Source organism: Magallana gigas, chromosome 3, assembly GCF_963853765.1.
Source record: "Magallana gigas chromosome 3, xbMagGiga1.1, whole genome shotgun sequence".
NCBI classification, from domain to species: Eukaryota; Metazoa; Mollusca; class Bivalvia; order Ostreida; family Ostreidae; genus Magallana; species Magallana gigas.
This window is the reverse complement of record NC_088855.1, coordinates 44,491,877-44,519,013: the sequence shown is the minus strand read 5'-3', so window position 1 is coordinate 44,519,013 and position 27,137 is coordinate 44,491,877. Positions and strand designations below refer to the sequence as shown.

Sequence of the window (27,137 nt, the reverse complement as noted above, 5' to 3'; positions counted from 1 at the left end):
GACCAGTTTAAAACTTAATATTATTGATCTAGTGAACAGGTTTGATTTCTATATAAGAGGAAGTTAAATCAACAATCTACGAAATCGATTTTTGTGCGCGGATGTCTTCCGTATTTACCTTGTCCTCATTTTCCATATTTAGAGACGAAGAACTTTAGAGTCGTATAACCACCGATATTTATATTTGAGTGCAAAGTACAACTCGCGTTTCGACACCAACACAAAGAACAACGCCTTGGTGTCGTTGTTGAAAACGACCCAGGGGATCTATTTAAGTCACTTGTTAAAATTAGAAGCTTTATCATACAGGCAGTTGATAGGTAAATAAATCAGTAGGTCTAAATTTGTCTTCATTTATCTGTATTACACATCAACTTTTAAGTACGCAATAGAAATAAATATAGCAGGAAATATGGAAATAGCTTGCTGTATTATGATACCATTTTATATTGTTTATTTATTTACATTACGTCATTACGATTACTAGGGTCGCCATTTTAAAACGTCATTATATGACACGAAAATAGAATGTTAATCATCGATTGCATTTCTCATAATTATAAAAGACCTTTGAACTGAGAAAGCATCATTGCATTTATTGTCAGGTTGTCAGGTTTATGGATTAATTGTATACTTCAACAAGTTTTTAAGTTTTCGAAAGTAAAAAGTAAAAAAAAATGCGTCTGATTTCTTTATCTTTTGAGATGCAGCAGGTAGAGTAAATTAAAAACTGAAATAAAAACAGAAAAGAAAATGAATTAACCTTATAACAATGCATAAACATAAAACATGTTCAAGTTTGGAGTGCTTTTATTTTTCTATACGGTACTTTTCTGACAAGTTTTCATCTTTATCATTTAAAGAGACTGGGTCGTCACCAAAGAATAAATTAAGATAATTAGGTAAAGATAAATTCCAAATATTTTAGCTTTAGAATTCGAATTTTTTAAAAATCTTTATATAGAGCTCTTCTTCCCAAGGAGATTAATACAGTCTTAAAAATGGTCACGGCCATTCGGCTCTCTTAAATGATAAAAGTGAATTTTATCCATATAACTAATTAACTTAAGATATAAGGGTTTTTTAAAAGTTGATAGATTTTAAACAGCAAAATATGATTTCGGTTGAAAATATGAAAGGAGAAAGCAAAGACCCAGTGGCGATTCAGGTCAGAGAAGTACTAGTAACCTGTTGACCAATTAGGGCAGGTATTAATTTTTTTTCACATACGATGTAATCCTTGTAAAATTCTAATCAGAGACTTTACCAGAAAAAAAAATGAAAGTAGAAATCAATATTAATTTATCCTAATTTTCTTTATCTTTATAAAGTTGGCGTTTATCGAAAACATTGAGTGTAAATATATTGTCACATTTCAACATAAATGCAAGCACGAGATTTGCCTTTGCGTTAGGCACTTTTATTTGATTTTATGAATTTGCAATGAATATGTAGAGTGTTAACAAATAAAACAAACTGCAAAACACTATCAAAATAAGGAAACCATATATTGTTGGATTTGTGCCAATGCACTCTTTGGCTTCTTTTGTGGCATGCTCTTCTCGTGCTGCACATTTTATCCATCCGTGAAACAAACATCAGATTGATTACCAAAAGCTTTTGTCCGTTTTCTTTTTTTTTTGTACTAGAGTGCATGTAAGAGCATGCAAGTAAATAAATCGGTAGTCATTCTAGAAACAACAAATGTAACCTTGATGTACAACATTACAGGGAAAATCAAAACACTTAAACAACGGTCTAATGTGCATATTTTTATTTGCATTATACAAAAGGTTCAGTGCAGTTCACGGATTTTAAAAAGTAAACTCATCTGTTAACTGTTAATATTAATTGTTCTCAAATATAACTATCATACATTTGCACATGTAAAACACGTGACTTTTTTTTTCATTTTGTTCTTCCGCACATGTAACACAACGCTCTCTTTTGTAAGGAAGATCGTTCAAAATGTCAGATAAAATGTTTGCAATGTCTTCTTCTCCTTGATTAACTTTTTTTTACTCGTTATAGTGGTTGTTGTGTAATTGTTGTTGTTGTTGTTGTCGAAGGAAGTTCTCGTACTTCCTTTTTGCAGATAACCTCACTTTTCGCGCGCACTTTCACATGGCTGAGTCATAATGTTCTTTCATTCTTTTAAAAACATAATGCAGCTGACACGTGACTCAAGTAGTGCCATCGATCGGATTGCGTAAGTTGCTTTATTTGGGGCTTTTTGGATTTGCTTCTGTGAGACCATTCATACGTCTTCTGAAATATATTTAAAAGATAATAACTACCAATACTGACAGTAATGCAACATATGTTTTAAAATAACAGTTAGGAATAAACTTTGATTGAACATAAAACCTACCTCATATTTGTCAAATGAACTCCGACAAATGCACTAGAACTTTGACACATTGCAAAACGAAACAGAGACGGTTGAGGTTTGACTCGCTCGTAGACGTGGATAGACTCAGATACTCTTCATTCATTGCGTCCCCTGCCCTCTGTAAAAGCTCACCCATGTTCCTTGCAAGTTCATCCCCACCCTCACTCAGAACCACTTCCAAGGTCTTCAACTGCACGATCTCTGACTGACATTCATCTCGAGGTCTTGTCACAAAGATGTTTCGAGCCATCTTGCCCAGACATTGAAAGGTCTCAGTAAGAGGCAAGATGCTGGTAATGTTCGAACACGTGTTTATCTTACTCCAGTATTTCTTATATCTCTCATAATAGCTGTCTCCCACAAGTTGCAAGAACTGTCCAACTCCTTTAACGGTTTGTTTTTTCTCAAACGAAGGTTCCATGCTTTAATCTTCATATAAATTCACGGTTTGGAAGTAATTGCCTTGTTTTTCTCTGACGTTTGGTTACGAATAAACTTAATAGCTGTGTACTGATGTAATCAGGCGGACAGTTCTGTGTTGTAATGATATACCCACAATTGTAGTTTGGAGTTTAATAACCACAAGCGTCTTATCTAACTGTGCATGTGATATCCTGGCAGTGAATCAAATCTATAATTAGAAAAAAGGGAAATTCATGGTCTAATTAAATAGACACTTCAACCATCATACCATTAAAATCGTTTTGATCACTATTACTATGACAACTATGAATTTCATTTTCGTACAAGTCTTTTCTGAACCTTTAAAAGGTGTTTCTCGGTTTATATTTTTTGATATGAAATCTAGTGTAGGTCTGTAGGTGTTAAATTTGTTTATCAAAATATTTAAATTCTCGATCACCACAGCTGTACCTCAATATTTACATTCAGTGCCTAGTTCCCCTTATATCCGATGCTTAAATAAACCTAGTATACCAAAATAAATTGTTTAAGTTATTTACTTAATATATTCATCTTTAAATTTTTGTAAAATATGACGATCTCAAGACATTAAGTTTGAGCTCTTGAAGAAACAGAAAATATATAGATGATCGTCTACATTTCAAAATCAGTTATTCAACTCGTATTCTTTGTCATTTCATCCCCACATAAGTAAATGGGGAAACAAAATATTTGCAACGCGATTGACTTCAGACGTAATTCGCAGGAAGATTATATCTTTAGATAATTAATTAAATAAGACTCCACATTAACCTTTTAAGATGGCCAATTTTGGTTTTTAATATTTATGCATGCTATCTAAAAATATTTAGTATTTTTTGAAAATTTAATGTTTGAACAAGATTTCCGTTCGATATGTGAAACTTGCCATCTTCGGGATTATTTTTTGTTCACCCGTAGAACTGTTTTGTACAAATCTATTTTTGCAATATTCCACAATGATAGCCAAATTTGTACATTTTAATCTCATGAGATGACCAGACGGTCGAATTAAATCTGCTTCGAATTGCAAAAAAAATTGCAATTTCCTATATATATATTCCTAAAATAAATGTACATTAAAAATAAAGTGTTTTTCATATATATTTTAACACAAAAATAGTCAGCTTCCTTCAATTTCCAATGCTCAAACATATATTGTAGAACTTTATATTAAAGATAGAGAAAATATATTAAGACAATTGCTATAATCATAATATTCGACAATTATTTTGAACTCTATTTGGTTGTGACTTAATTCTTAATAAGGTCAATCACCGTAGCTGAGTGCTTAGTGCTACCTGCGAAAATCTGTACCAAAAGCCTCATAGCAATGTTCGGTCACTCACACAATGATTCAAGGCCGTTCAAGAAGGCCGTTTTTGAAATGTACATGATATTTCATATCTGTTGTTATAAACCATAACTAAGACATTAAAAATAAAGATTAAAAATTTACAATTCGGATGAGTAACAATAGGCAGTCCTTAACATTATACTGTTGCTAATAATGTGCAATTTTCCCCCCATTTTCCCTTTTAAGTTTGACCACACCCAAACGCTTTGATCTGTTTAGTTAAATATTGTCAAATCGATTTATAAAACATTCAGTGTATACGATTCCCCCAGTGAAACTTATGCATGCCTCTAATTGTTTGAAATGATTTATTTGTAAGAAATGAAATATAACAGGATATAATCAGGTTTTGGGTCGGAGACAGGGTATATTTTATTTACAGTGTGCTATGTTTTATTTTGTCTGTTGTGTAAGTTGCGATATGGATACTGTATCCTTTGAAACTATAAGTAATTATTAAAAATAGTATCATTATACTATAGAGTTGAATGACACCGGTCATGATAAGAACAAAATTTAATCTACAAATTATCAAGGTTTATTTAGCACTTTGTTTGATATTTCATCAAGCCATTAGATCTAAAGAATTTTGAACAACCAATTTTATATAGCCTTTCCTTATTGTCGCCTATTTTAATGGTCCTAATTTGAACAAATATGAAAGCCATTAACCGAATGATTTTTTGTGTCAAATTTGGTTATAGGAGCAGTGGTTCTGGATAAAAATGACAAAGCAAAAATCTCCCGACAACGACAGATTTTTTTATTAATTTAGAACAGAACAGTTTTCCTGCAGTTTTGTAAATCCCACATTTGATAGGGCATGTTCTGAATAGTTAGCGACTCAACCTACTAAGGTTCCAAAATTACAACCAAATAATACAGCCAAGACAGATTATTTTTATAAATATGCGGAACAAAGTGAATCCAGTTTTTATTGTAGGTCACAGTAGCGTTATTTATAGCGGAAGTTCTGCTTACGCAATTTATTGCGTGTTTTAGGTGAACCATCATTTACTTGTGTTTAAACAGACAATCTGATATCCATTACTTATCATCGTACAGAAAGGTAACACCAAAGGTAACATCGATCGGTCAAAAGTCATGAGCTACTTAGAGAACTTTTAAAGCACCGTTACAAATGAGTGATGATCTAATAGCATTTAACATAATGTTGTTTTAAAAGTATACAAACATATTGATTTCACGCTGTCTTTGTATTGAGTGTATTTTTTTTTCAATCAAGAGTCTTTTGTATCCGACGTACGTATTTAATATCATTAGTGCGAAAAATACAAGACTTTCGAAATCAAACTGACGGTCAATACAGGTCCATTTAAACAATAAAATGCTTTCTTTGGTGATTCATTCGGGATATGAAGGTAGCGACATTGCAGAAAAATACAAAACCCGCGTTAGAGAGTTATGTAATTTTTTCTGAAATGATCGCTATACCTTCATAACTCGCATGAATCATCAAAGAAAGTATTTTATTGTCTATATTAACATCTTTCTTTTAACTAATAAATAAATTGATAATGAAAAGTAAGTAAAATTCAATAAATTAATGTTAACGTACATAAGTACGTTAAATAAAAGACACAACAAAATCGTCTCCTGTGAGACTTTGATTCTAACATCATTTTGATTATTTCGTGCAGTCCGTGATTTTTCTGAGGTCGCTGTAGGTTTCGACCAATCGATAAACAGGGCGTGTCAATTTCAGTCCTGTCAGTTTCTTGTTGCTGTAGATTTCAACCAATCGATAAACAGGACGTGTAGATTTCTATTGAGTTATGAATTAATTTTAAGTTTCCGTAAGAAACAGCGGGAATAATACTTGGTAGATGTAAATATAAAAGTCAACAATTACAGCATACTGTAGTAATGGTATTTCAGATTTTATTTAATAAGCACTTCAAATAGGACGACAAAATACATGAAATGTCTTTTTCTTAGAAAATATAAACTGTTTGTTGCCTTTATGTTGAAACATATATGCACTGTTTTTATTTATATACATGTTATTCATTTTAATATTCCAGAACGTCACAATGAGACCTATGTTTGCATATCTATCTATAGCATACAAATATCAGATAGCGTGTGGCACCATTTACCGCCACTTGAACGTTGGTCGTCAAAACCCTAGGTCGATCTTATGCCAGAATACAAGCCAATATAAATCATATATCATACATATACATCTGTATATATAAACATGACAATATCTGAACGCTAAGGGACAAGTGAATTTTATTACTGTAAAATTAAAATATTGGAAAAATCAACTACCTGTATGTTTAGTTATGAAAAGTTTAAACCAATTGTGGGTTTTTTCAGTTGTCCATTATTCTGTATGTTGTAAATGTAGCAAAGAAATTGATGTTTAGACCCATTAAAGCAATATAATATATTTTATAATACAAGATGTAGTCATAATGACACTGCAAATATGAAAATCCCTTACAGTAACAGGGTCATAAGCGTCGATTCAATGTAAAAGGGCCAAACTTCAAACAACGCGTACATAGAACATAGTATTACATATAACGATAAGCATGCGCTGTTTTAATGGGGTCATCACGGGTTCTTTATTTGATAAGCCAATCAAACTATAATTATAAATTTGCAGAGTCATGATGACATCTGGGATTGCCAATAAACAAAACTAAAACAAAATGTAAGAAAAATCTGTTACAAAATCAAAGTTTCTTCGGGAAAATTTATTTAGAACTTCCATTTTTGGCTAACTTATGACAAAATAAAGAAAGTTACAAAAAATATCCACTCTCTGTTCCTTTTTGTAAATATGGCACTTCAATTAAAAAACCTCTTTTAAATATACTGTAAATGAAGTTTATCATCTTAATAAAAAAGACAGTGCATTAAGTGTGTCCAATGTGTCCTTGAACGAGGTGTTAATCAGTGTTTACATATATAATCTGCTTTTAAGTCACCGCATGACCTTTAAATAAACTTTATCTGACAGTTCTATATCTCATACATGCAGATAAAGAAACCACAAGTTGATAACTGAAACACCGTTGACAAATATATCCCATTGTGGAGCAACGCTATTGTTGTTAATTATCCTTATTAAAATACGATAGACTAATTAGATAAGTCAACGTCTCATATTTCGTCTTCCGTAGATCATGAACGATTTTACGTAAAGATAATAAACACGATTCGAATATACTGCGCATTCTGTGGAGGCAATATCTAGGACTGCCCGTTGAAAGGTACTGACAAATGTTACACTAAAAATATTCTTTGCCGCTGTCATCTTTTGTATCGTTTTACACGAATCCGGGCGAAAACCAAATGCGTAACATGCATGTATGAAGTTTTGATTTAAAACAGTCAATTTCAGTTGTTCATTACATTTGACTTTGACTCAATACACCAATGTTATATATATACAGATCTAGAAGTATTCAGGATGACAGATACTTTGCAGTATGAAAGTCATAGATTCAGGGTATAACTGTATAGCGCCAAAATGAACACTCGTGATCAAAAACATACAGTGCATTCGTCTGGGTTTTTTTTCCTTTTCCTGGTGCACGTGTAACCCAAAAATAACGAATATGAATTAGCAAAATCATGATGACATCGGGGTTTTCCAATAAAAAGACAATAAAAAAATAAAGCAACCCTTTAAAAAACATCAAACATTACCAAAATAAAAATCAATGAAAAATTAAATCAGAAGTTTTATTTTTGGCAAAATAACCACAAAATAAAGAGACTATGCTAGAGATACCTTTAGCAAATAAACAATAAATAATTAAATTATTTGCCTCAGTGTACAACCATATGGCTTCCCTTTTTGGTAAATATTGCACTCATTTAAATATAAAATGTTTTAACTATATATACAGTAAACAAAGTTTATGATCAGAAATTAAAAGTTCAACACGTATGTTCAGTCTGTCCTTGAAAGACTTGGTAGTTTAAAGACACTGCATGAATACATCAATAGACCTTTAAATGTATTTTACCAGAATAACCTCTAATAAGCTCAGAAACCACAAGTTGATCATTTAGACATCGTAGATTTAATCACATTGTGGCTCAGTGCTACTGTTGCTTATTATCTTATTACAATACGATTGACTAATTAGATAAGTCAACGTCTCATATTTCGTCATCGGTAGACCTCGAAAGAGTTAAGGTAAATGGAGCATATACTGCGCAGCTAGTGGTGATTATTTCAAGGATTCACCAACAAACTGCCTGTAAAAATAATCTTTGTCACTGCCATCTTTTATTTCCTTTTACTTTAAGCGGGGTGAAAACCAGGTACGTTTGGTGTATGTTCTTGTTTGCTGTACAGAAAGCCAGATACGACCAATAAAAATGTGCATGGAAATTTTCTGGAATTTGATGCAATCATTAAGTCCGCCCAATGTTCATTCCACAATCCTGAAAAAAGTCAATAAATTATTGCAAAATATAGAAACTGCCAAGGGATACCACATTTTATTAATATCTTACATTATTTAACTTTGATACCCACCTGTCTGAGAATATGAAATTCTTTTTTTTTACAGAAATGCTACTAAATTGCTGTACAAAAGCAGTATTTGGCCAATATTTGCAGTAAAAGAGAATTGGTTGCGCAAACGCTCTTCTTCCGAACCACTGTCATTCATTATGTCTGCTGCGAGACGAAGACTCCTTCCGAGTCGTTTGACGGGATCCCTTTCTTTTCGAATTAAATCTGAAAACTGCGCATTATGAGGTTGTATAGATTTTGCTTCTGTTGATTTAGGACACACTGTATTTTTGCCGACAAATATTAATTGGAGGCTCAGCTTATTCCCGTACGTCTGATACTTCTCATGAAGACAGTCTCCCGCAAGTCGCAGGAAGCGTCCGTAACTTTCATGTTGGTCTTTGTTTGGCAATAAATCCATACTTCTTTCTTCATCTAGTCAGACGATGTCTGTATATGCAAGTCAAGAACTTGTGGTGGACTGGAAGGTTCAACCTCAGTGGTTAACGGTTACCCGCTTAAGTACGGTGATGAGTCAAAACCGCCAATCCACAGAGCATGTCATTTAAATAGGAATAGTCGATGTAAAACCCCTTCCGATATCTTTATACGTTTATACGTTACATTATATATAAAACACAGTAATAGAGTGTCTATATTTGTAATTTGACAGCTGACGTCTTTTTCAAATAACAATACGTACCTGTGGGTTTTACACTTTAACACGTGCTTTTGAAGGAAAACCACGACAATTAGGATTTAAAAAAAAAAACGGGTCGATTGATTTGTAAATCATATCAAGTGATTAAACAGCGTGTTAATCTTTATCAAGTAAAGTCGATAACCCCCCTTTAGAGGGTCATTATATAAGTAAATATATAATAGGTGTTTAATTCATTGTCAACTTTTAAACATTAATACCTATAACCATACCAAATCACTTAATTTATTATACATGTACTAGTACATGTATTCCGAAAATACACATGATATTGAAAAAGAATTCGATAAAATGAGACATCTTTATTATTCTGTTTACTCGTTCATGAATATATAATAGATGAAATTATTCCAATTTATCGCTTTAAAAAAACTGAAACAGTGACAACGAAAAAAAATAATCAGGTTTCTGGAAATGCCAATAACATATTCAACAACAAGTACATGTATAACTGCATATGAAATAAGAAGTTATTATATAAAAATGAGATACATGTACAAGGATTGACACGCACGCACGCGCATACGTATGCATACAAATTTATGGTATATGATTATGCATTCAACAGTGTCATTCCATTTACTTAATTCTGAACATTAAATACAGTAGCTTTCTAAGCATGTCCGTTTCACACCAGGAGATCTGGATACAAATTGTACTCAATGAGAAGTGTAAAATTTGACCATCCTGATATGATTCCTGGAAAGATAAAATACGATTTTTCTATGTAACATCATGAAAATATTCAAAAATTCGATTAAGGACGTTGTTTACTCAGGGTTTGAGTTCTCAAATCCGGATTGTTAAAAGGTTAAATTTCATGAGTAAAATTTGTTTTAAATACAAAAAGTATTTATGAAATGAATTATTATTGACATAACAATCGATATGTTTACTTAATTATGGAATTAGGCTCTGACAAAGTTTGATTTTTAGCAAAACAGAGGAAATTCGGATTAAATTTTCAAGATTTTGTTTTCCACTGAAATATTTTTGGTAGTATTATAATTTTTAAAGTTAAGATTTTATGTGGTAGTCAACATAATTTTGCATATTTTCTGTTGGTTTTATCTTGCTTTTTCATTTTGATAATCGTATGGCACACACTACGAAAATATTGAAAAATGCTCAAAAATGATTAAAGACACCATATCTCAACATTTTGATCATTGACCTCATATAAATTTTATGCCAGCAGAGAAAGGTCAATATACTTAGTGTTATACTATAAATGTTTTAGCGTTATCATCATTCAGTTTTTTGTTATATTGAATCAAAAATGGGTAGTAATTTAAAAACTGATAGAGGAAATTCTGACTAGAATATCTATAAAAATTGTGAATGAAAACTTAATGTTTTGTATCCATTTAATGTCACTACCATTCATAAACTGTATTTCATTGTTAAAGAGTTAAGCAATTTGTATTATTTTCACAATTAAGAAAATCTCAATCATAGTGTAATTTTTTTATGGATTTTTCTTAAATTTTCCAAAAATATTCAATGGCCAATAACTCAAAAAGTAGGTCATTGACCTACTTTTTTGAAAGTGAAGAATAACACTTCCATGTAAGGTCTATAACACACAATAGTTGGTTTTTCATTATCATCAGTGGATTTTTTTTTCATTCTGAGTAAACGTCATCCTTAAATAAACCTTTATTCCAAATACATATACTCTAATAAGTGTTACAACAGTTAATGCTATAAAAAATATGAAAGTTAAGGGCCAATAACTCTTTTAAAATTTTGTCAATTGTTATTTCACATTTCAACCAAAGTGCTAGAGTGTTTGCAGTTTAATTGATTGTAACTCTTTTGTTTACCAGAAGAGAAAGTACTGGTATGTTCCATGCTTTCAAAACTATCTTCAAAAACAAGCAAAACAAAACGAACGCTACGAATTTGATTTTGTATAAAGTAAAGTCCTTTTGCAGCGTATTCTGGTCCTAAAAATGATTTTTAAAAATTTTAAAGTGAAAGATTAGTCACCTTGACTTCTTTTGTATATGACACGATCGAATTGTAAAACGCAAAATTCTAGATCTACCTAGATGTACCCAATATACATGTATATGAACTGTTAACAACATGCTTGAAATACATACCAAACTTCATATTCCCCATCAACCAAGTCAATCATTTCCCCGTCTACATCAAGTAAATTATTCATCCTTGCTACGTGTGCGTCCTGAGGCAAGTTCTTGTCACCACTAAGTATCTTTACTTTGTATCCCGTAACTGTGTATGGAGCAATAACGTCCTTCTGGAACTATTGAAATTGAAGCAAACAGATGCTGATTATTGTTAATCGTGTATGCTGAATGAAATAACACGTTATAGATAAATACATATAATATATATAACATATTTTATATTTTTCATATTTTTTAAATTAAAAAGTAGAAAACATTTACATTTCAAATAAAGAACCAAAAAAAAAAAAAAGAAAAAGTTTATAAAGTGCCTACAAGGGATCTAGTATAAGACAAAAACAGAAGAAAAGAAGATATGAATTCCAGTCTCCCTGTTTCTTTAAAGGCAAGGAGTGTGAAGACATCTGTTTTCCTACTTTCTCGAGACAACTTAACAAAATCCATTTTCGAATCTGTTGCATTGTTAAAGAAATCACCATATAGAGACATCACACTGGTCACTTCACCTGTGATAAAAACAACCGTTAAAATATGTCTATAAGACAGAAAAGTGTCTATAAGACAAAAAAAAATATGCTTTGACGCTACATTTGCATTGCAACGTGAACAAGAGGTCTCAATATACATCTAAATATGATGGAGTAATATCTACCTAACTCATTTATATCAGTTGTTTTAATTCAAAAATCACGTAGGTCAATGCAAAATATGGAATAATAAAATAAACATTTGTAGGAGGGTCATACCGGTGGTCCAAAATTTACGATCAAAAGCTATCAATATTATTTTATAATTTTGGCTGGAATATAAATGTTTCGTTTTTATAAAATAAACTGAGAGAAAGAAACGATTATTTTTAAGTAATAAGTATACACAATAGAAGAGCTAGAGGTTGAATTACAGAGTAAGATGAAGATACCTTTTAAAATTCCTTAATTTCAACAGCATTTCATCAATATTAATTAAAAAATTTAAAGTGAGACAAAACTGATTAAAATCTAATTGACCAATGTAACAACTAGAACGGCACCTAAGTCCTGGGCTTCCGTTGAGTCGTCATTATCTGTAGTCTTTGAAGTTGATTTGCTAGAAAAAATTAAGTCATAAAAATCATTTTTAATTACTTTGTTTCAAACTTTGTTGGTGATTGAATTCTAAATATAATTAGGTTGTTGAAAATTGTTTTGAAAGCTCTTGTATATGTTTAGACATATATGACCTAGAAAAACAAATAAAAACAAAGACAAGAATTAATAGAGTAAATTAATTCAAACAACATTTCATATCAACTTTATTTCTGTGACTACTTATATTTAAAAATGCTACTTTCCCAACATTTTTTTAATAACAAGCTTGTTAATAATACCTACCCTGAGAAGATAGATAATTTCACTTTGAATAGCCTCGGTCTTTTAAAAAGTAACATATACAGAGGTATAACTGAAAAGTAAAAGATCAATGTTTCTTAATCAACTATTGGAGTGCCTAAGCAACATCGAATATTTTACAGTCAGTAAGATTTACACTTTAGTCTTCAAATAATCCGTTTGACTGGCCTTTTGAAAATCAATAAATCTTTAACAAAATCTTATGTATTTCATAGAGTGAGAAGGTTTCTCTTATTCTATATTTTAAATTTCACATAAAATGAAACTCTAATAAGATTCAACTGCTTTAAACGAAAGTTTCCTTGTATGAGTTATATATCATAACCCCAGTACCTAAATATCTTGCTCTTTTCAGCCACCTCTGTCGATCCGTTTCATACATAATGTCTGTGAACAACCCACAAGCAATAACAACACCGCTGAAGGACACCATTTTTCCACCGCTGTATACTGCCTGAATATTATTATAATTTGTCCGACCTGCAAGACAAAATAACCCTATCATCTCAACCTAAATAAAATTTCAAACATTCGCGCTCCATGAATGATATACCAAGGTTTTCAATAACGCTAACTGACCCCTGATAATATGAAGGACCGCCGTAACGACGTCCATGTTACCATAGAGACCTCTAGCTGTACCATTTCCTGTACCTGTAATACACATACATTACAGACAAAAAAGATTCGATTATGTAAAAAATTGTATGGGGAAAATTGATAATTTAATTCCATCCAACCTGTTGGTATGATGCCGATTGGTACCTCCAATGGTTTAAGTTTACAAGTAGCTTGATCGTAATCTAAATCAGCCTCTTTTTGAGCTCGGGTCAGGAGACAGTTGAGGACTTCAAGTAAACTTCCGTCACCTCCTAATATAACTAACCTTAAAAAAATAGAATTCATCATTACTCAAATATAGGAGCTCAAATCAGACTGGTGCATTGGGGTACTATCTACACTAGTATACTAACCCATCAACACTAGCTGTGTCAAAACAGTTTATCAGGTCAATCATGTGCTTTGGTCGTTCAGAAACTGTTAATAAGATTAAATTGTTGTAAAATTTTGGTATACAATATACTGTACGACAATTATCTGTTAAGGTGTAATTATCGATAAATTACTATGCAATTAAAAAGAATAAAATGATAGTTAACATGGATAATATCAAGTTAAAACACAAAATATAAAAAGTCGTATCGCATACCATTGACATCACATATGATGTTTGCTGCCTTAAACAATGGATGGACAACGTTTTTGTACACATTCAGAGAATTTCCGCCTCCTCCAACAGGGTTAATAAAGATTCCGAGTCTCCTAGGTCTGAGATTATCTATATATAATATATCTATATATAATATATCTGATATAATACTAGTAATTGACATGAAATCTTCATTTCAAATAATATTTTACAAACTCTTTTTATAAATTGTTACACTGTACAAAAAAAATTGTGTTGTTTCTCTCACCTTGACCTAGTATTCCATTGATTTTGTTCTGTAGTGCCTCACATTCCTCTTTCGACCCTGCGACCTGCAGAGTTTCTGCTGTCCACTTGTAGTTTTTACCTTTAGAGATGTACCTGACGACAAGGTAAGGAGAGGACCCAAAAAGGGCAGACAAGAATCCAGCTGGTTCCTCTGAGAGGTGACACCCAATCACATCACAGATATCAATATCACCTGTAAGAAGCAACAGAGAAATGAAAATCAATCACATCACAGATATCAATATCATTTGTAATCAACAACAGAGAAATGAAAAGACAATCATAGATATCAATATCACCTGTATATAACACCAGATAAATTACAATAAACCACGTCACATATATCAATATCATTTGTAATCAACAACAGAGAAATGACAAACAATCACATCACAGATATCAATATCATTTGTAATCAACAACAAAGAAATGACAAACAATCACATCACAGATATCAATATCACCTGTAATCAACAACAGAGAAATGACAGCAAATCACATAACAGATATCAATATCATCTGTAACCAACAACAGAGAAATGAAAATCAATCACATCACAGATATCAAAATCACCTGTAATCAACAACAGAGAAATGACAACCAATCACATCATAGATATCAACAACAGAGAAATGACACCAATCGTCAATGTCTAAAAGTCATCCATAACGATAAACCACGGAGAGGTGGCAGCCAAAAATGTAACAAATCTCAGTGTCATGGAGAAGTGACAGCCAATAATGTAACAAATCTCAGTGTCATGGAGAAGTGACAGCCAATAATGTAACAAATCTCAGTGTCATGGAGAAGTGACAGCCAATAATGTAACAAATCTCAGTGTCATGGAGAAGTGACAGCCAAAAATGTAACAAATCTCAGTGTCATGAAGAAGTGACAGCCAATAATGTAACAAATCTCAATGTCACGGAGAGGTGACAGCCAAAAATGTAACAAATCTCAGTGTCATGGAGAAGTGACAGCCAATAATGTAACAAATCTCAATGTCACGGAGAGGTGACAGCCAATAATGTAACAAATCTCAATGTCACGGAGAGGTGACAGCCAATAATGTAACAGATTTCAATGTCATGGAGAGATGACAGCCAATAATGTAACAAATCTCAATGTCACGGAGAGGTGACAGCCAATAATGTAACAGATTTCAATGTCATGGAGAGATGACAGCCAATAATGTAACAAATCTCAATGTCATGGAGAGGTGACAGCCAATAATGTAACAAATCTCAATGTCATGGAGAGGTGACAGCCAATAATGTAACAAATCTCAGTGTCATGGAGAAGTGACAGCCAATAATGTAACAAATCTCAATGTCACGGAGAGGTGACAGCCAATAATGTAACAAATCTCAATGTCACGGAGAGGTGACAGCCAATAATGTAACAGATTTCAATGTCATGGAGAGATGACAGCCAATAATGTAACATATCTCAATGTCACGGAGAGGTGACAGCCAATAATGTAACAGATTTCAATGTCATGGAGAGATGACAGCCAATAATGTAACAAATCTCAATGTCATGGAGAGGTGACAGCCAATAATGTAACAAATCTCAGTGTCATGGAGAAGTGACAGCCAATAATGTAACAAATCTCAATGTCACGGAGAGGTGACAGCCAATAATGTAACAAATCTCAATGTCACGGAGAGGTGACAGCCAATAATGTAACAGATTTCAATGTCATGGAGAGATGACAGCCAATAATGTAACAAATCTCAATGTCACGGAGAGGTGACAGCCAATAATGTAACAGATCTCAATGTCACGGAGAGGTGACAGCCAATAATGTAACAGATTTCAATGTCATGGAGAGATGACAGCCAATAATGTAACAAATCTCAATGTCACGGAGAGGTGACAGCCAATAATGTAACAGATCTCAATGTCATGGAGAGATGACAGCCAATAATGTAACAAATCTCAGTGTCATGGAGAAGTGACAGCCAATAATGTAACAGATTTCAATGTCACGGAGAGGTGACAGCCAATAATGTAACAGATTTCAATGTCATGGAGAGATGACAGCCAATAATGTAACAAATCTCAATGTCACGGAGAGGTGACAGCCAATAATGTAACAGATCTCAATGTCACGGAGAGGTGACAGCCAATAATGTAACAAATTTCAATGTCACGGAGAAGTGACAGGCAATAATGTAACAAATCTCAATGTCATGGAGAGGTGACATCCAATAATGTTACAAATCTCAATGTCATGGAGATGTGACATCCAATAATGTTACAAATCTCAATGTCATGGAGATGTGACAGCCAATAATGTAACAAATCTCAATGTCACGGAGAAGTGACAGCCAATAATGTAACAAATCTCAATGTCACGGAGAAGTGACAGCCAATAATGTAACAAATTTCAAGGTCATGGAGAGTTGACAGCCAATAATGTAACAAATCTCAATATCACGGTAAGGTAAAGTCGAACATGTCACAGATATTAATGTCATCAGGAAAAATTTGTTGTTAATGGTTTTAATGTTTTCATACAAAACTTCAGAAACAACTATCTAAGCCATGAAAAAATACATATAAATTCGGCACAAAACTAGGATAAATTTTAATTTGCTTAATACGAATATTAATGGCGAAACGCTCAGTGTCGTAATCAAACTTCAGCTTCTTTAGAAATGACCAACCAACATATTTTTGATGGCATATATTTTATTTTTGTTGAAGGAAAGAAGGGCAACTGGTTCATTTAAAAAAAATATAGCTGACCTGACCAACACATTTGAATTAGTTAAATAGCATTACTTTATAAACCAAGAAAACAACTTCTTAAAATTCCTTGAAAATATTTTTATATATTATTTAATATACAATGTATTTCTTCAATATCAATTTCACACAAAACGGAAATTCTACAGAAATTTGATAAAGTACGAACGTTATACAGAAAGCTTGTGATCGTTGTTGTTTTAAAAAAAAAATGTGTAATTTAGTCCAGCGATGAGCCTGTCTGTTCCGAATAAACTTCTAGTGCCATTTAAATAAAAGCCTGGACTTTGGGTAGTTGTGTCAAACAGCAATGTGACGTTGGCCCGCTATTTCATTGCTGGCTACTCAGCCATGGCTCTTTGATATCAACAAGATTTGTCTGGCTTTTGAGCTAAGATTACGCAATCGGTGCATATTTCGCTTGAAACCGCGTCATTTTTAACTTGTTTTGAGGTAAGAAATAGTAGCTACGTCCTGCTGAAAGTCCAAGGTCTTTTGAAAATGGTTCTATCTCGGAAAACGGTGCGTCAGATCTTTAATATGGACTTGATTGCATTTATTTATTAGGATGGGGGTGTTGTAGCGCAGGATCTGTGCGTATAAATTGGGAATGCATGAAACACAGCTCACCAGTCCTCAACTGGAAACTGGCTTTCCTCTTTTCAAACAGGTAAGATAAATAGTTAAGGATAACTTATTCAGAGAGTTCAACTAATATTTTGATTTCACAAACTTTTGTAATAAATATTTATGTTTGTTTAATTTCATTGTACCATATTAATTCTTGTTGTTAAAATGTCATATTATAAAAAGTGAATAAAGAGTAGTCAACTGGAAGCTATCTTCCTGCCTCCTCTTCTACACTGATTTGGACATAGGCTACTCCCCAATGTAGAGGAAGAGGCCTTCCAGTTTAAAGTCTTGGTTAGGGCACCCGCCAAGAATGGGCATGTTGGGGAAACATAAGATCCCGATGATCTATGCAATATAATAAATATCATGAAAACCAATATGATGAAGTTGTGGAAAATCAACATGATATAATGGCGCAGAATCCATATGATATAATACAATGTTATTTTTTATAGAAAGGGGCCAGAGAAAAAAAAACCCGTTTCTGTATAAGCAGAACAAATTTGTGTCATTTCTTCACGACACATAAGCTGTCCCGCGCATTTCCTTGAAAAATGTCTATCACGCGTCTTGAACAAATTGTGAATCCAATAGAAAGGTTTATAAGCAGGATTATACATAACGGATCGGCAATCCCTTTAAGAAATCAGTACATAGTCGTCTTAAGAATAGTTTAGAATGATAAAGTTTAGAAAGGTAAGAAAATCTAGTCAGTTGAAAAGATGAAACCGAAATTAGTTTATTTTCAATATTTTTTCGTTCTGTGTTTTTTATTATTAAAATAAAATCACTCATGCGTGCCTTCACGAATAACAGAGTCAATCAGATTAATCATCATCACATCCTGTTTTAAAAAAGGGCTTATTTGTGAACTACAGGTCAATTTTTTGGGAAAAATTTTTTTTCTAAATAATCTACATTTGTTCATAGTCCCGCTATGATTTACGATGCAATTGTTTTTGGTTCATTTACTTTTGCTCCCTCTTTCTATTCAATGTTACAATATTCATCAGAAATTATTTACTTAGTAAATTCCCGCCTACATAATGAAACTAAACTTTCACAAATAGACTAGATGGCAATTTAAATTAAGCTAAAAAAAAAAAATAAACAATTTTGCGTATTTCTTTTTGAAAAGTTCAAAATATTCTTACGCACACCTATTAAATTTCATTTAACATTAATAATCGAATTTCATCTTCATCGTTTAAATAATGATAATTTCAATTCCTTCCTACACTAACACCAAACAACAGGTGAGCTAAGTACACCGTCATGACCTAAAAACATAAAAAAAAATATGACAGCCTACTGCGTGATCGATGATGTGCTACATTGATAGACAGCGCCTGCGTGATACTTACAGATCTTATCATTCGCAGAAATTTTGAGTCGTTCCTCCTCTACGCTGATTGATTTAAAATCAATTTTAACTACCATAATGCATAATGCGAAAGGGCTGCAAGACGAAAATGTAAACAAACCCGCTCTATGAATTTGCTAATATACGGAGATGGTTTGATTTTCCTTAATGTATAACGCTGGTAAATAACATGATCCACAGGCTGACACATAATATAAACATTCAATTTTTCACATTGAAAATTTCATAAACAATTATTTTTGATATACATGATACATCAAAATATTCATATAATTGTGTGGTTTAAATTTTAATTAAAACTCTGATCGTGACGGGACATTGACCGAAACAAATGGCCACATGCCGGTTAGAGGTTGTAAAAGACATTCTGTGAAATTATAAAATCGTCATAATGTCCAGTCTTTTGGAAATTCAGTAGCATGACCGGGATATAAGAATACTTCACATTAAAAAAGACGTATGGCTACGGAAAAACAAATCTCTAGAATCACAAGAGATCATGAAAGATAAGTTCCAGAATGTCCATATATTTTAACATGCACATGTATTTACAACACCAGCTGCGGCTGACTGTTTCAGGCTCTCAGTATGATGTGTAAAACTTCACTAGTCTTAAATGATTCCTGAAAAGAAAAAAAGTCTAGATCTATATAGCTGTATCAGTTTCACAATCACATCCATTTGACTCTTTTTTAAAATTAGCTCTACAGCATTCATAAGCATAATACTGTACGTAATGATCTGAAAAGACAATTTTTTAAAATAAAAAGTTCGTCAATTATTGCAGCCTACTGTTCAGGAATTCAATATATAAACTGTTCAGAAATTGAAAGTAACTCAAAAGAGATCTTCAGTATCTACAAACATTGCAGAAAAAAGAGAAAAGTTTTTCTGCAGCAATGTTTGTAGACGGTGATTAAACCGTGAACAACTGTATAAATAAAATGTTAAAAAAAAAGAAACCAAGAAACAAAAATAGTAATAGGATGAAACTGGTTAACCTGTTAATATTTCTACGACTGAACAAGCTTATATACATGTATATATATGTGACCTAAGACAATAACATACCGAACTTCATACTCTCCACCGACCAAATCAACTCTTTCCCCATCGACGTCAAGTAGATTATTAATTCTGGCAACACGTGAATCGTTGTCGGATTGCTGGCTAAGTATCTTGACCCTGTATCCCTTAACACTATATGATGATACGCAGTCCTTCTGAAACTGTTCGAAGTAGTTGGAAATATTAACAATGACAAATATATATTTATTTACTTTAATTTTAACATTCAATTAAAAAAATAAATCATACTATATCTAACTCAAATTTACATTATTTAATATTATAAAAATGTTCTTGTAACAATAACTAGATAGTTTTCTTATGTTTATGTTTAATTTTCACTAAAATATGTACTCGATGCATACATACTATGGATCGATTCAAGGTCAAAAGCTGAAGAAAACAAGATATAAATTGCAGCCTGCCAGTTTCTTTCAAGGCTAGGAGAGTAAACACCCCTGATTTCCTAGTTTTTTGAGACATGTCCACAAGATCGACCTTTGAATTGCTTGCATTGTTGAAGAAATCACTACATAACGACATTAAACTGCTCAGTTCAGCTGCAAAATGAAGGGGGGAAACCATATCAATCTAACCGTAAATGATAATGCATAAAGTAGAAAATTAATTCAACTTAACTTTAATTATCTAGCAGCTCATTTAATTAAAATGTTAATAAGTTTCATCGCAATAATTAATCAAACGAGTAACTGTGAGTTCAAAAGCTTTTGAACTCAAATATCAGTTACAGAGAGTTGTTTTTTGTGCATTGTGGCTGAATGCCTCAGGATAAGACAAGGTCCAGTGAAAAAAAACCCCAACATATTTCAATGATCTTAACCTTAATTTAAATTCTCGTCTGCTTGTTGACACTATAAATAAATTCTTTTTGTGTACAAAGCAAACACATGACTGATGATGAAGTTCTGTGTTTAACCAAGGTGACTAACAAACTGATCAACCAAGAAAATACCCTCTTCGTCTCAGATGTGTACCTGTATATACCAAGACAACAACTTATATTTTCTACACTTAAACGTCTAAAGGATAATTTAAATGACATAACACAGAGCAGCCAATATAAAATAAAAATGAAATTACACCTATTTCCTTGCCTTCCGACATCGAATCTTTATCATCTGATTGCTTTCTGTAAATATACATATTTTTTAATAAAAATAAATTACTATAAATACTGTAAATTCTTGTGCAAATACATTTTCTTTTTTCCTTTACATCATGTTGATTATTTTTATTTCAAATATAATCATTTATTTTGCTTATTGAATTAAAAATGTTTTTTTTTTCAAATAGAATAGTGTACATGTACAGGATAGGATGGATTCAGACTTACCCCTTTAAGATAGATAACTTCACATTAAATAACCTTGGCTTTTTCAGAAATATATTATACAGGGGTATAACTGAAAATATGAAACAAAAATGTATGTAAACACAGAAAATAAAAGGCATTTGTCATTATACCGCTATAATTTACAGAATAAGAAATATTCTACGACCAACAGCGCCATTCTTGTCCGAAGCAATTAAAATTTTGTTTATGAATAAATATATCAAAAATACCCAAAAACCTTGTCCTTTCAAGCCACGTTTGCCTCTCCATTTCATACATCATGTCTGTGAAAAATCCATAAGCAATAAAAATAGTACTAAAGGATACTAGCCTTCCTCCACTGTATACAGCCTGAATGTTGTTGTGGTTTGTTTTACCTGCAATAAATTAATAATGAACAACAAGATAGACTGCATTTTAGAGTCCTTTTTAAGGATAGTATCCCTGTTTGATGTGAATATACATTTACATGTATAACAGTGATAAACTAACCCTTGATGACGTGAAGGGCAGCGGTGACCACATCCATGTTACCATAGAGACATTTTGCTGTTCCATTCCCTGTGCCTGCAATTTACATTTTAAAAACCATAAAAATGGATAATATCACATAGAATTATGAACAATCCTGAATTCTTGATCATTTTTTTTTCCATCCCACCTGTTGGTATGATGCCGATTGGTACCTCCAATGGTTTTAGTTTACAGGTAGGTTGATCGTAATCTAGGCCAACCTCTCTCTGAGCTCGGATCACGAGACAGTTGAGGACTTCAAGTAAACTACCATCACCTCCTAATATTACTAGCCTTAAAGACAACACATATTTTCGCAATTATTCATTATTCACGTTTAACTGAGTTCCTTTAAAGAAAAAAGAAGCAGAAGTTGGATTATACAACAGCACACAAACCCATCAACATTTGATGTATCATAACTATTCACCAGGTCAATCAGGTGTTTAGGTCGTTCGGAAACTGTTCATAAAATAAAAAATAGTTATACACACTTATAGAATGTCAATCGAATTAACAGTACTGGAAATTTTTAAAAATCAATGTTGATTTCTGTGCAATATAAGCAGAGTGACAACAGTTACACCTTTCCATTGTTCAAGTCAGGAAAGATTCTATAGAGTAATGTCAAAAATTAATGTCAAGTGATTATTTAAAAACTCGTACGTACCATTGACATCGCAGTTAATGTTTGCGACTTTGAACAAGGGGTGGACGGCGTCGCTGTACGTCTTCAGAGCATTTCTCCTTCCTCCAACAGGATTTATGAAGACAGCCAGTCTCTTAGGTCTGTTTTTCTCTAAAAAAATATTTTGAAAATAATAGAGAAAAGTTTATTTTTTCCTTTTGTATGGTTATGAATATGCTGCAAATTATTCTTCCTCTCACCTTGACCTAATTTTTCATTGATCTTGTCCTGTAGTGCCTCGCATTCCTCTTTTGACCCAGTGACCTGTACTGTTTCTGCTGTCCACTTGTAGTTTTTACCTTTAGAGATATACCTGACGACAAGGTTAGGAGAGGACCAAAATAAACCAGACAAGAGTCCAGCTGGTTCCTCTGTGAGATGACAGCCAATCACGTCACTGATATTAATATCACCTGTAATAGTCAACCACAGACAGGTGACAACCAATCAAGTCACAGATCTCAATATCATCTGTAATGCTCAAGCGCTAAAATGTGCAAGCTTAATCAAGTCAAACATATCAATACCAGCTGCATAATGGTCAACCATTGGTTGTCGATCACCTCTCTCTGTGGTTGAATCATGACACAGATCTTAATATCACATGTGATAATAAACCGCTGACATGTGACAACTGTCTTTTACAAAAGTTTAGTTTAATGGGAATCAAAATTTGTACATGACATTTCAAATTTTGATTCCCAATAACCTAATATTTTGTAAAGGACAATTGTTATGTACACATTTTGATTCCCAATAATCTAAATTCTGTAAAGAAAACAACAAATAAATCTATGTCACCTTAAATGTTCCAAAGAAGTGATAGCCAACCGCGCAACGGATCTAAATATTATCTGTAATGCTTAACAATCTAGATGTGTTTGGCACGCCAAGTTCACAAAAATTATTTAAACATAGTTTCACTGTTGATTATCTAGGTTTATTTACTATGAACTATAATTGTTTATAAACCGTATCCTATAGTTAACGATTTGTTAACTAGAGTTTTTAAAAAATCTTAATCAAAGTTTCACAAATTCCAAAACTACATTTATCAGATAATCAATGTTTTGCAAACGCAAATGTTTCTTTTCAGTTTTAATTATAGTTTACACTTCAGAGACATAGATTATTGTGTTAACTATGGTTTACAAATGTGAACTATAGTTTCCAGTTGATAAACCAAATTTTTGGACTGTAAAGTCATGTTAAGCTCATTTTTTGTGAATTTTGCGCTATGGCCAAAATCACATGAATGAGCTAACACAGTTTCATAGTCAATGAACCAGTCTTATGGACTGTAAACTATAATTTACGAAGTGTAAACGATAAGTTAACGACTTGTTAACTGTAGTTTTATCTGAAAAAAATATTTGATGGTTGTAAACAATAGTTTACAAATAATAAGTTTTCTATCTAAAAATTAACGTTAGCAGTAGATTATGCTGATGTACATAGTTTCAACCTGTAAACTATAATAACCATTCGTTAACTAAAGTTAAGGTTGTTAATTACATATCATGAAACTATACTGTATTTATTAGAGAAACTATATTGCAAATGATGGTTTTCAGTGCTTATTAATATTATAGTTTACGTTACGAAACATAGATGGTCGCGTTAGGCCTATGGTTTAAAGATGTTAAATATAGTTCAACGTCGTTAATTAATTAAAGTATACTGTCCGTAACTTTTACAGGTTACAACCAATAAACCGAATTTACCGACTCTGAAACTATGCATGTGTAGCTCATTTTTGTGAATTTGGCGTTCCATAGATACAGATCTCAATATCACCTGTACGTAAGAGCATCGTTGGAAACTCGCTGTTGATTAAGCTTCGTTCCTATTGTTCTTCCTGATAAACTTTATTTTAACAAATAAAACAAACAGCATGACAATTTTATAAAAGCATCATGTTATTTTAGCTAGGGAGCAAAATACGCTTTTTGGTTTTAACACAAATCACAACAGGTGAGCTAAATCATTTCAAATTTACTTTAAAAAAAAACTAAACAAATATCACAGAGTAAAACGTTTTAGTATTTCAATATCTACCCCTGAGCACAGGATCAACTCATCCGCTCTCTCCTCGTTTATACTGCACAATATTTTGTTAGCGATACGTGTGTATGTATTAAAGAACAACTAGAGCGAATAAGATGACCCTTCGAGACATTTTGAGAACTGATTGCCTTTTTTTCGCGATACTTACAAATTGACTTATTTGATAGTTTGAGTCTCTCTTCCTCCAAGATTAACGATTCCACACCAACTGTATGTACCATGATTGACATATCTATAATCAAATCCTTTATTTTTGTGAGTTGGCTAATATACGGAGATGTACGTTACCTTATTGATCGAGTTGAAGAGAACTTTCCTCGCATTTAACATTAACTTATTATGCAAGATGCAGCGGTACAATCAAATAAACAGGAGCTTGTGAAAAAAGACTGATCATTATAGTATTAGATTTATATATCTACGTCCACGATGTAAAATGTATTATTCCTCTATTTCACAAGAAAATCAAATTGTAGTTCATACAGCTATAAACTTACAAAAAAGAAAATACGCTTCATGTATGTCGCGATCGGCGTATGATTATACGCATTTCATTTGACTTTTGAATACTGCTTCAAATGCGTGTTTAGCGAGTCTAATGTCAACTTGAATTCCAGTAGCTATAATTGATAATTTTAGCGTCGTCTATTGATTTATTCTGTGCATTTTTTGGTGCTGACGAATCGCGTAAATTATTTCTTGACCGACCGAAACTAAAGCTACAAATGTACATTGAGAGCACGGGCTGACCTCAGACTCCCAAGGAGTTTGAAGGAACCATAATGACCTTCACATATTTAAGCATTGAATCATTATGTTTTTAATGTAGCCCCATAACTGCAACGATGGGTGCATACAAATTGAGTATGTTTGGCTAGCGGGCTGCGTAATTTTTCTGCAATGATCGCTACCTTCACGTTAGATATTCTTGTCCCATAATGCCCTGCTCTTCGATTGGGGACAATCGAAGAACAGGGCATCATGGGACAAGACTATATATTATATAAATAGTGCCTGTTTGGGAGGGTAACTGTTGAAATTGACCCCCGCGAAAACCATTGACAATGGTTTCCGAGGGGTGTCAATTTTAACAGTTACCCTCCCAAACAGGCACTATTTATTTTATTATACTGAATGTCTTAGTTTTAAAGAAAATTTACTGCTTTAAATAGAAATGACGTGAATTCTATAGCGAACCGTCGCGCATGATTTGCGCGCATGTAATAATTCGTTGTGTTACCCGTTGCCAAGTGTGTTACTAACGCTGATGGTATTAGAACGGATTACCAAATGCGTATAAACCAATCAGATTTCGGTATTTAACATGAAAGTATAATAACAATATATATTAGATAGAAGAAATTGACATATAATTCTTCTATGTATAGGAATTTGAGTATGACATCATTTCGTCAGTCTGTCAGTTTCTACCATCTATGTTTGCTTAAGATATAGAGGAAAAAATATTCATTGGATGTGAATATTTAAATAATTCTTTCTTTGGCGATTCATGCGGGTGTAAAGGTAGGACATTGCAGAAAAAATACACAACATGTAACGTTAGCGGGTTATTTCAAAAAAAAAATCTGCAATGGTTGCCTTCATAGCCCGCATGAATCGTCTAAGAAAGCAATTTAATGTTTATTTAAACAATAAAATGCTTTCTTTGATTCATTCGGGGATGTGAAGGTGGCGACATTGCAGAAAAAATACATAACCCGCATGAATCATCAAAGAAAGCATTTTATTGTTTATATTAACATCTTTCCTTTAACTAATTAATAAATTGATTATTAAAAATTAAAATTCACTAAATTACTGTTAATGTACATCAGTACTTTAGCTAAAAGAAACAGCCAAATCGTCTCCTGTGAGACTTTGAATCTGACATCATCATGATTATTTCGTGCAGTCCGTCATTTTTCTTAGGTCGCTGTAGGTTTCGACCAATCGATAAACAGGGCGTGTCAATTTCAGTCCTGTCAGTATCTTGTCAGTTTCAGCCGCCGTAGATTTCGACCAATCGATAAATGGGGCGTGTAGATTTCAGTCTGACTGTTTCTATAGAATTATGAATTTACTAAAAGTTTCCGTAAGAAATAGAAGAATTAATACTTGCTGGTTGTAAATACATAGGCATATTTCTTTTTTTTAAATTGTTGAATTAATCACAAAGAACCAGTAGATTGGTAGAAGTGATGACTAAATCATTGGTATT

General features: G+C 32.6%; 2 protein-coding genes and 1 long non-coding RNA gene across 6 annotated transcripts; all 3 read right to left on the bottom strand.

Moving 5' to 3' along the window:
- Window positions 1-1,759: 1,759 nt before the first annotated feature.
- LOC105343297 (uncharacterized) lies at window positions 1,760-3,216 on the bottom strand. The gene is made up of 2 exons (XR_902676.4): window positions 2,372-3,216; window positions 1,760-2,268 (listed from the first exon to the last, which is right to left on the bottom strand). It is a non-coding gene; the product is annotated as an uncharacterized lncRNA (long non-coding RNA).
- Window positions 3,217-7,197: 3,981 nt separating this feature from the next.
- Window positions 7,198-19,338, bottom strand: LOC105343295 (ceramide kinase). Of its 3 annotated transcripts, none has more exons than XM_066079962.1 (12): window positions 19,210-19,338; window positions 14,438-14,650; window positions 14,170-14,298; window positions 13,934-13,997; window positions 13,700-13,845; window positions 13,539-13,613; window positions 13,293-13,457; window positions 12,942-13,011; window positions 12,602-12,657; window positions 11,887-12,077; window positions 11,524-11,687; window positions 7,198-8,621 (listed from the first exon to the last, which is right to left on the bottom strand). In XM_066079962.1, exons 1-12 carry the CDS (start codon window positions 19,283-19,285, stop codon window positions 8,609-8,611), a joined length of 1,362 nt encoding a protein of 453 aa, XP_065936034.1. In that variant the 5' UTR covers window positions 19,286-19,338; the 3' UTR covers window positions 7,198-8,608. The 3 variants fall into 3 exon arrangements, with proteins under 3 accessions (XP_065936034.1, XP_065936032.1, XP_065936033.1); XM_066079960.1 differs by lacking the exon at window positions 7,198-8,621 and adding an exon at window positions 9,467-10,114; XM_066079961.1 differs by lacking the exon at window positions 7,198-8,621 and adding an exon at window positions 9,468-10,114 and having other exon boundaries at window positions 13,293-13,439.
- A 124-nt stretch (window positions 19,339-19,462) lies between these two features.
- LOC136269439 (ceramide kinase-like) lies at window positions 19,463-25,207 on the bottom strand. 2 transcript variants are annotated; one of them, XM_011450604.4, is made up of 12 exons: window positions 25,068-25,207; window positions 23,053-23,265; window positions 22,835-22,963; window positions 22,563-22,626; window positions 22,313-22,458; window positions 22,144-22,218; window positions 21,882-22,028; window positions 21,652-21,721; window positions 21,401-21,447; window positions 20,667-20,857; window positions 20,301-20,458; window positions 19,463-19,852 (listed from the first exon to the last, which is right to left on the bottom strand). In XM_011450604.4, exons 1-12 carry the CDS (start codon window positions 25,147-25,149, stop codon window positions 19,813-19,815), a joined length of 1,362 nt encoding a protein of 453 aa, XP_011448906.3. In that variant the 5' UTR covers window positions 25,150-25,207; the 3' UTR covers window positions 19,463-19,812. The 2 variants fall into 2 exon arrangements, with proteins under 2 accessions (XP_011448906.3, XP_065936035.1); XM_066079963.1 differs by having other exon boundaries at window positions 21,413-21,447.
- Window positions 25,208-27,137: the final 1,930 nt, after the last annotated feature.

Excerpts from the sequence above, each read along its gene's own strand:
- LOC105343295 (XM_066079960.1), bottom strand. The coding sequence starts at position 19,285 with ATGGTAGTTAAAATTGATTTTAAATCAATCAGCGTAGAGGAGGAACGA. Across the intron at positions 14,651-19,209 it reads TTCTGCGAATGATAAGATCT|GTGATATTGATATCTGTGAT; the intron begins GTAAGTATCACG and ends TGCTTCTTACAG. Across the intron at positions 10,115-11,523 it reads GATGGGGAATATGAAGTTTG|GAATCATATCAGGATGGTCA; the intron begins GTATGTATTTCA and ends TTATCTTTCCAG.
- LOC136269439 (XM_011450604.4), bottom strand. The coding sequence starts at position 25,149 with ATGTCAATCATGGTACATACAGTTGGTGTGGAATCGTTAATCTTGGAG. Across the intron at positions 22,627-22,834 it reads CATTAACTGCGATGTCAATG|TTTCCGAACGACCTAAACAC; the intron begins GTACGTACGAGT and ends TTTTATGAACAG. Across the intron at positions 20,459-20,666 it reads TGACCTTGAATCGATCCATA|TTTCAGAAGGACTGCGTATC; the intron begins GTATGTATGCAT and ends TACTTCGAACAG.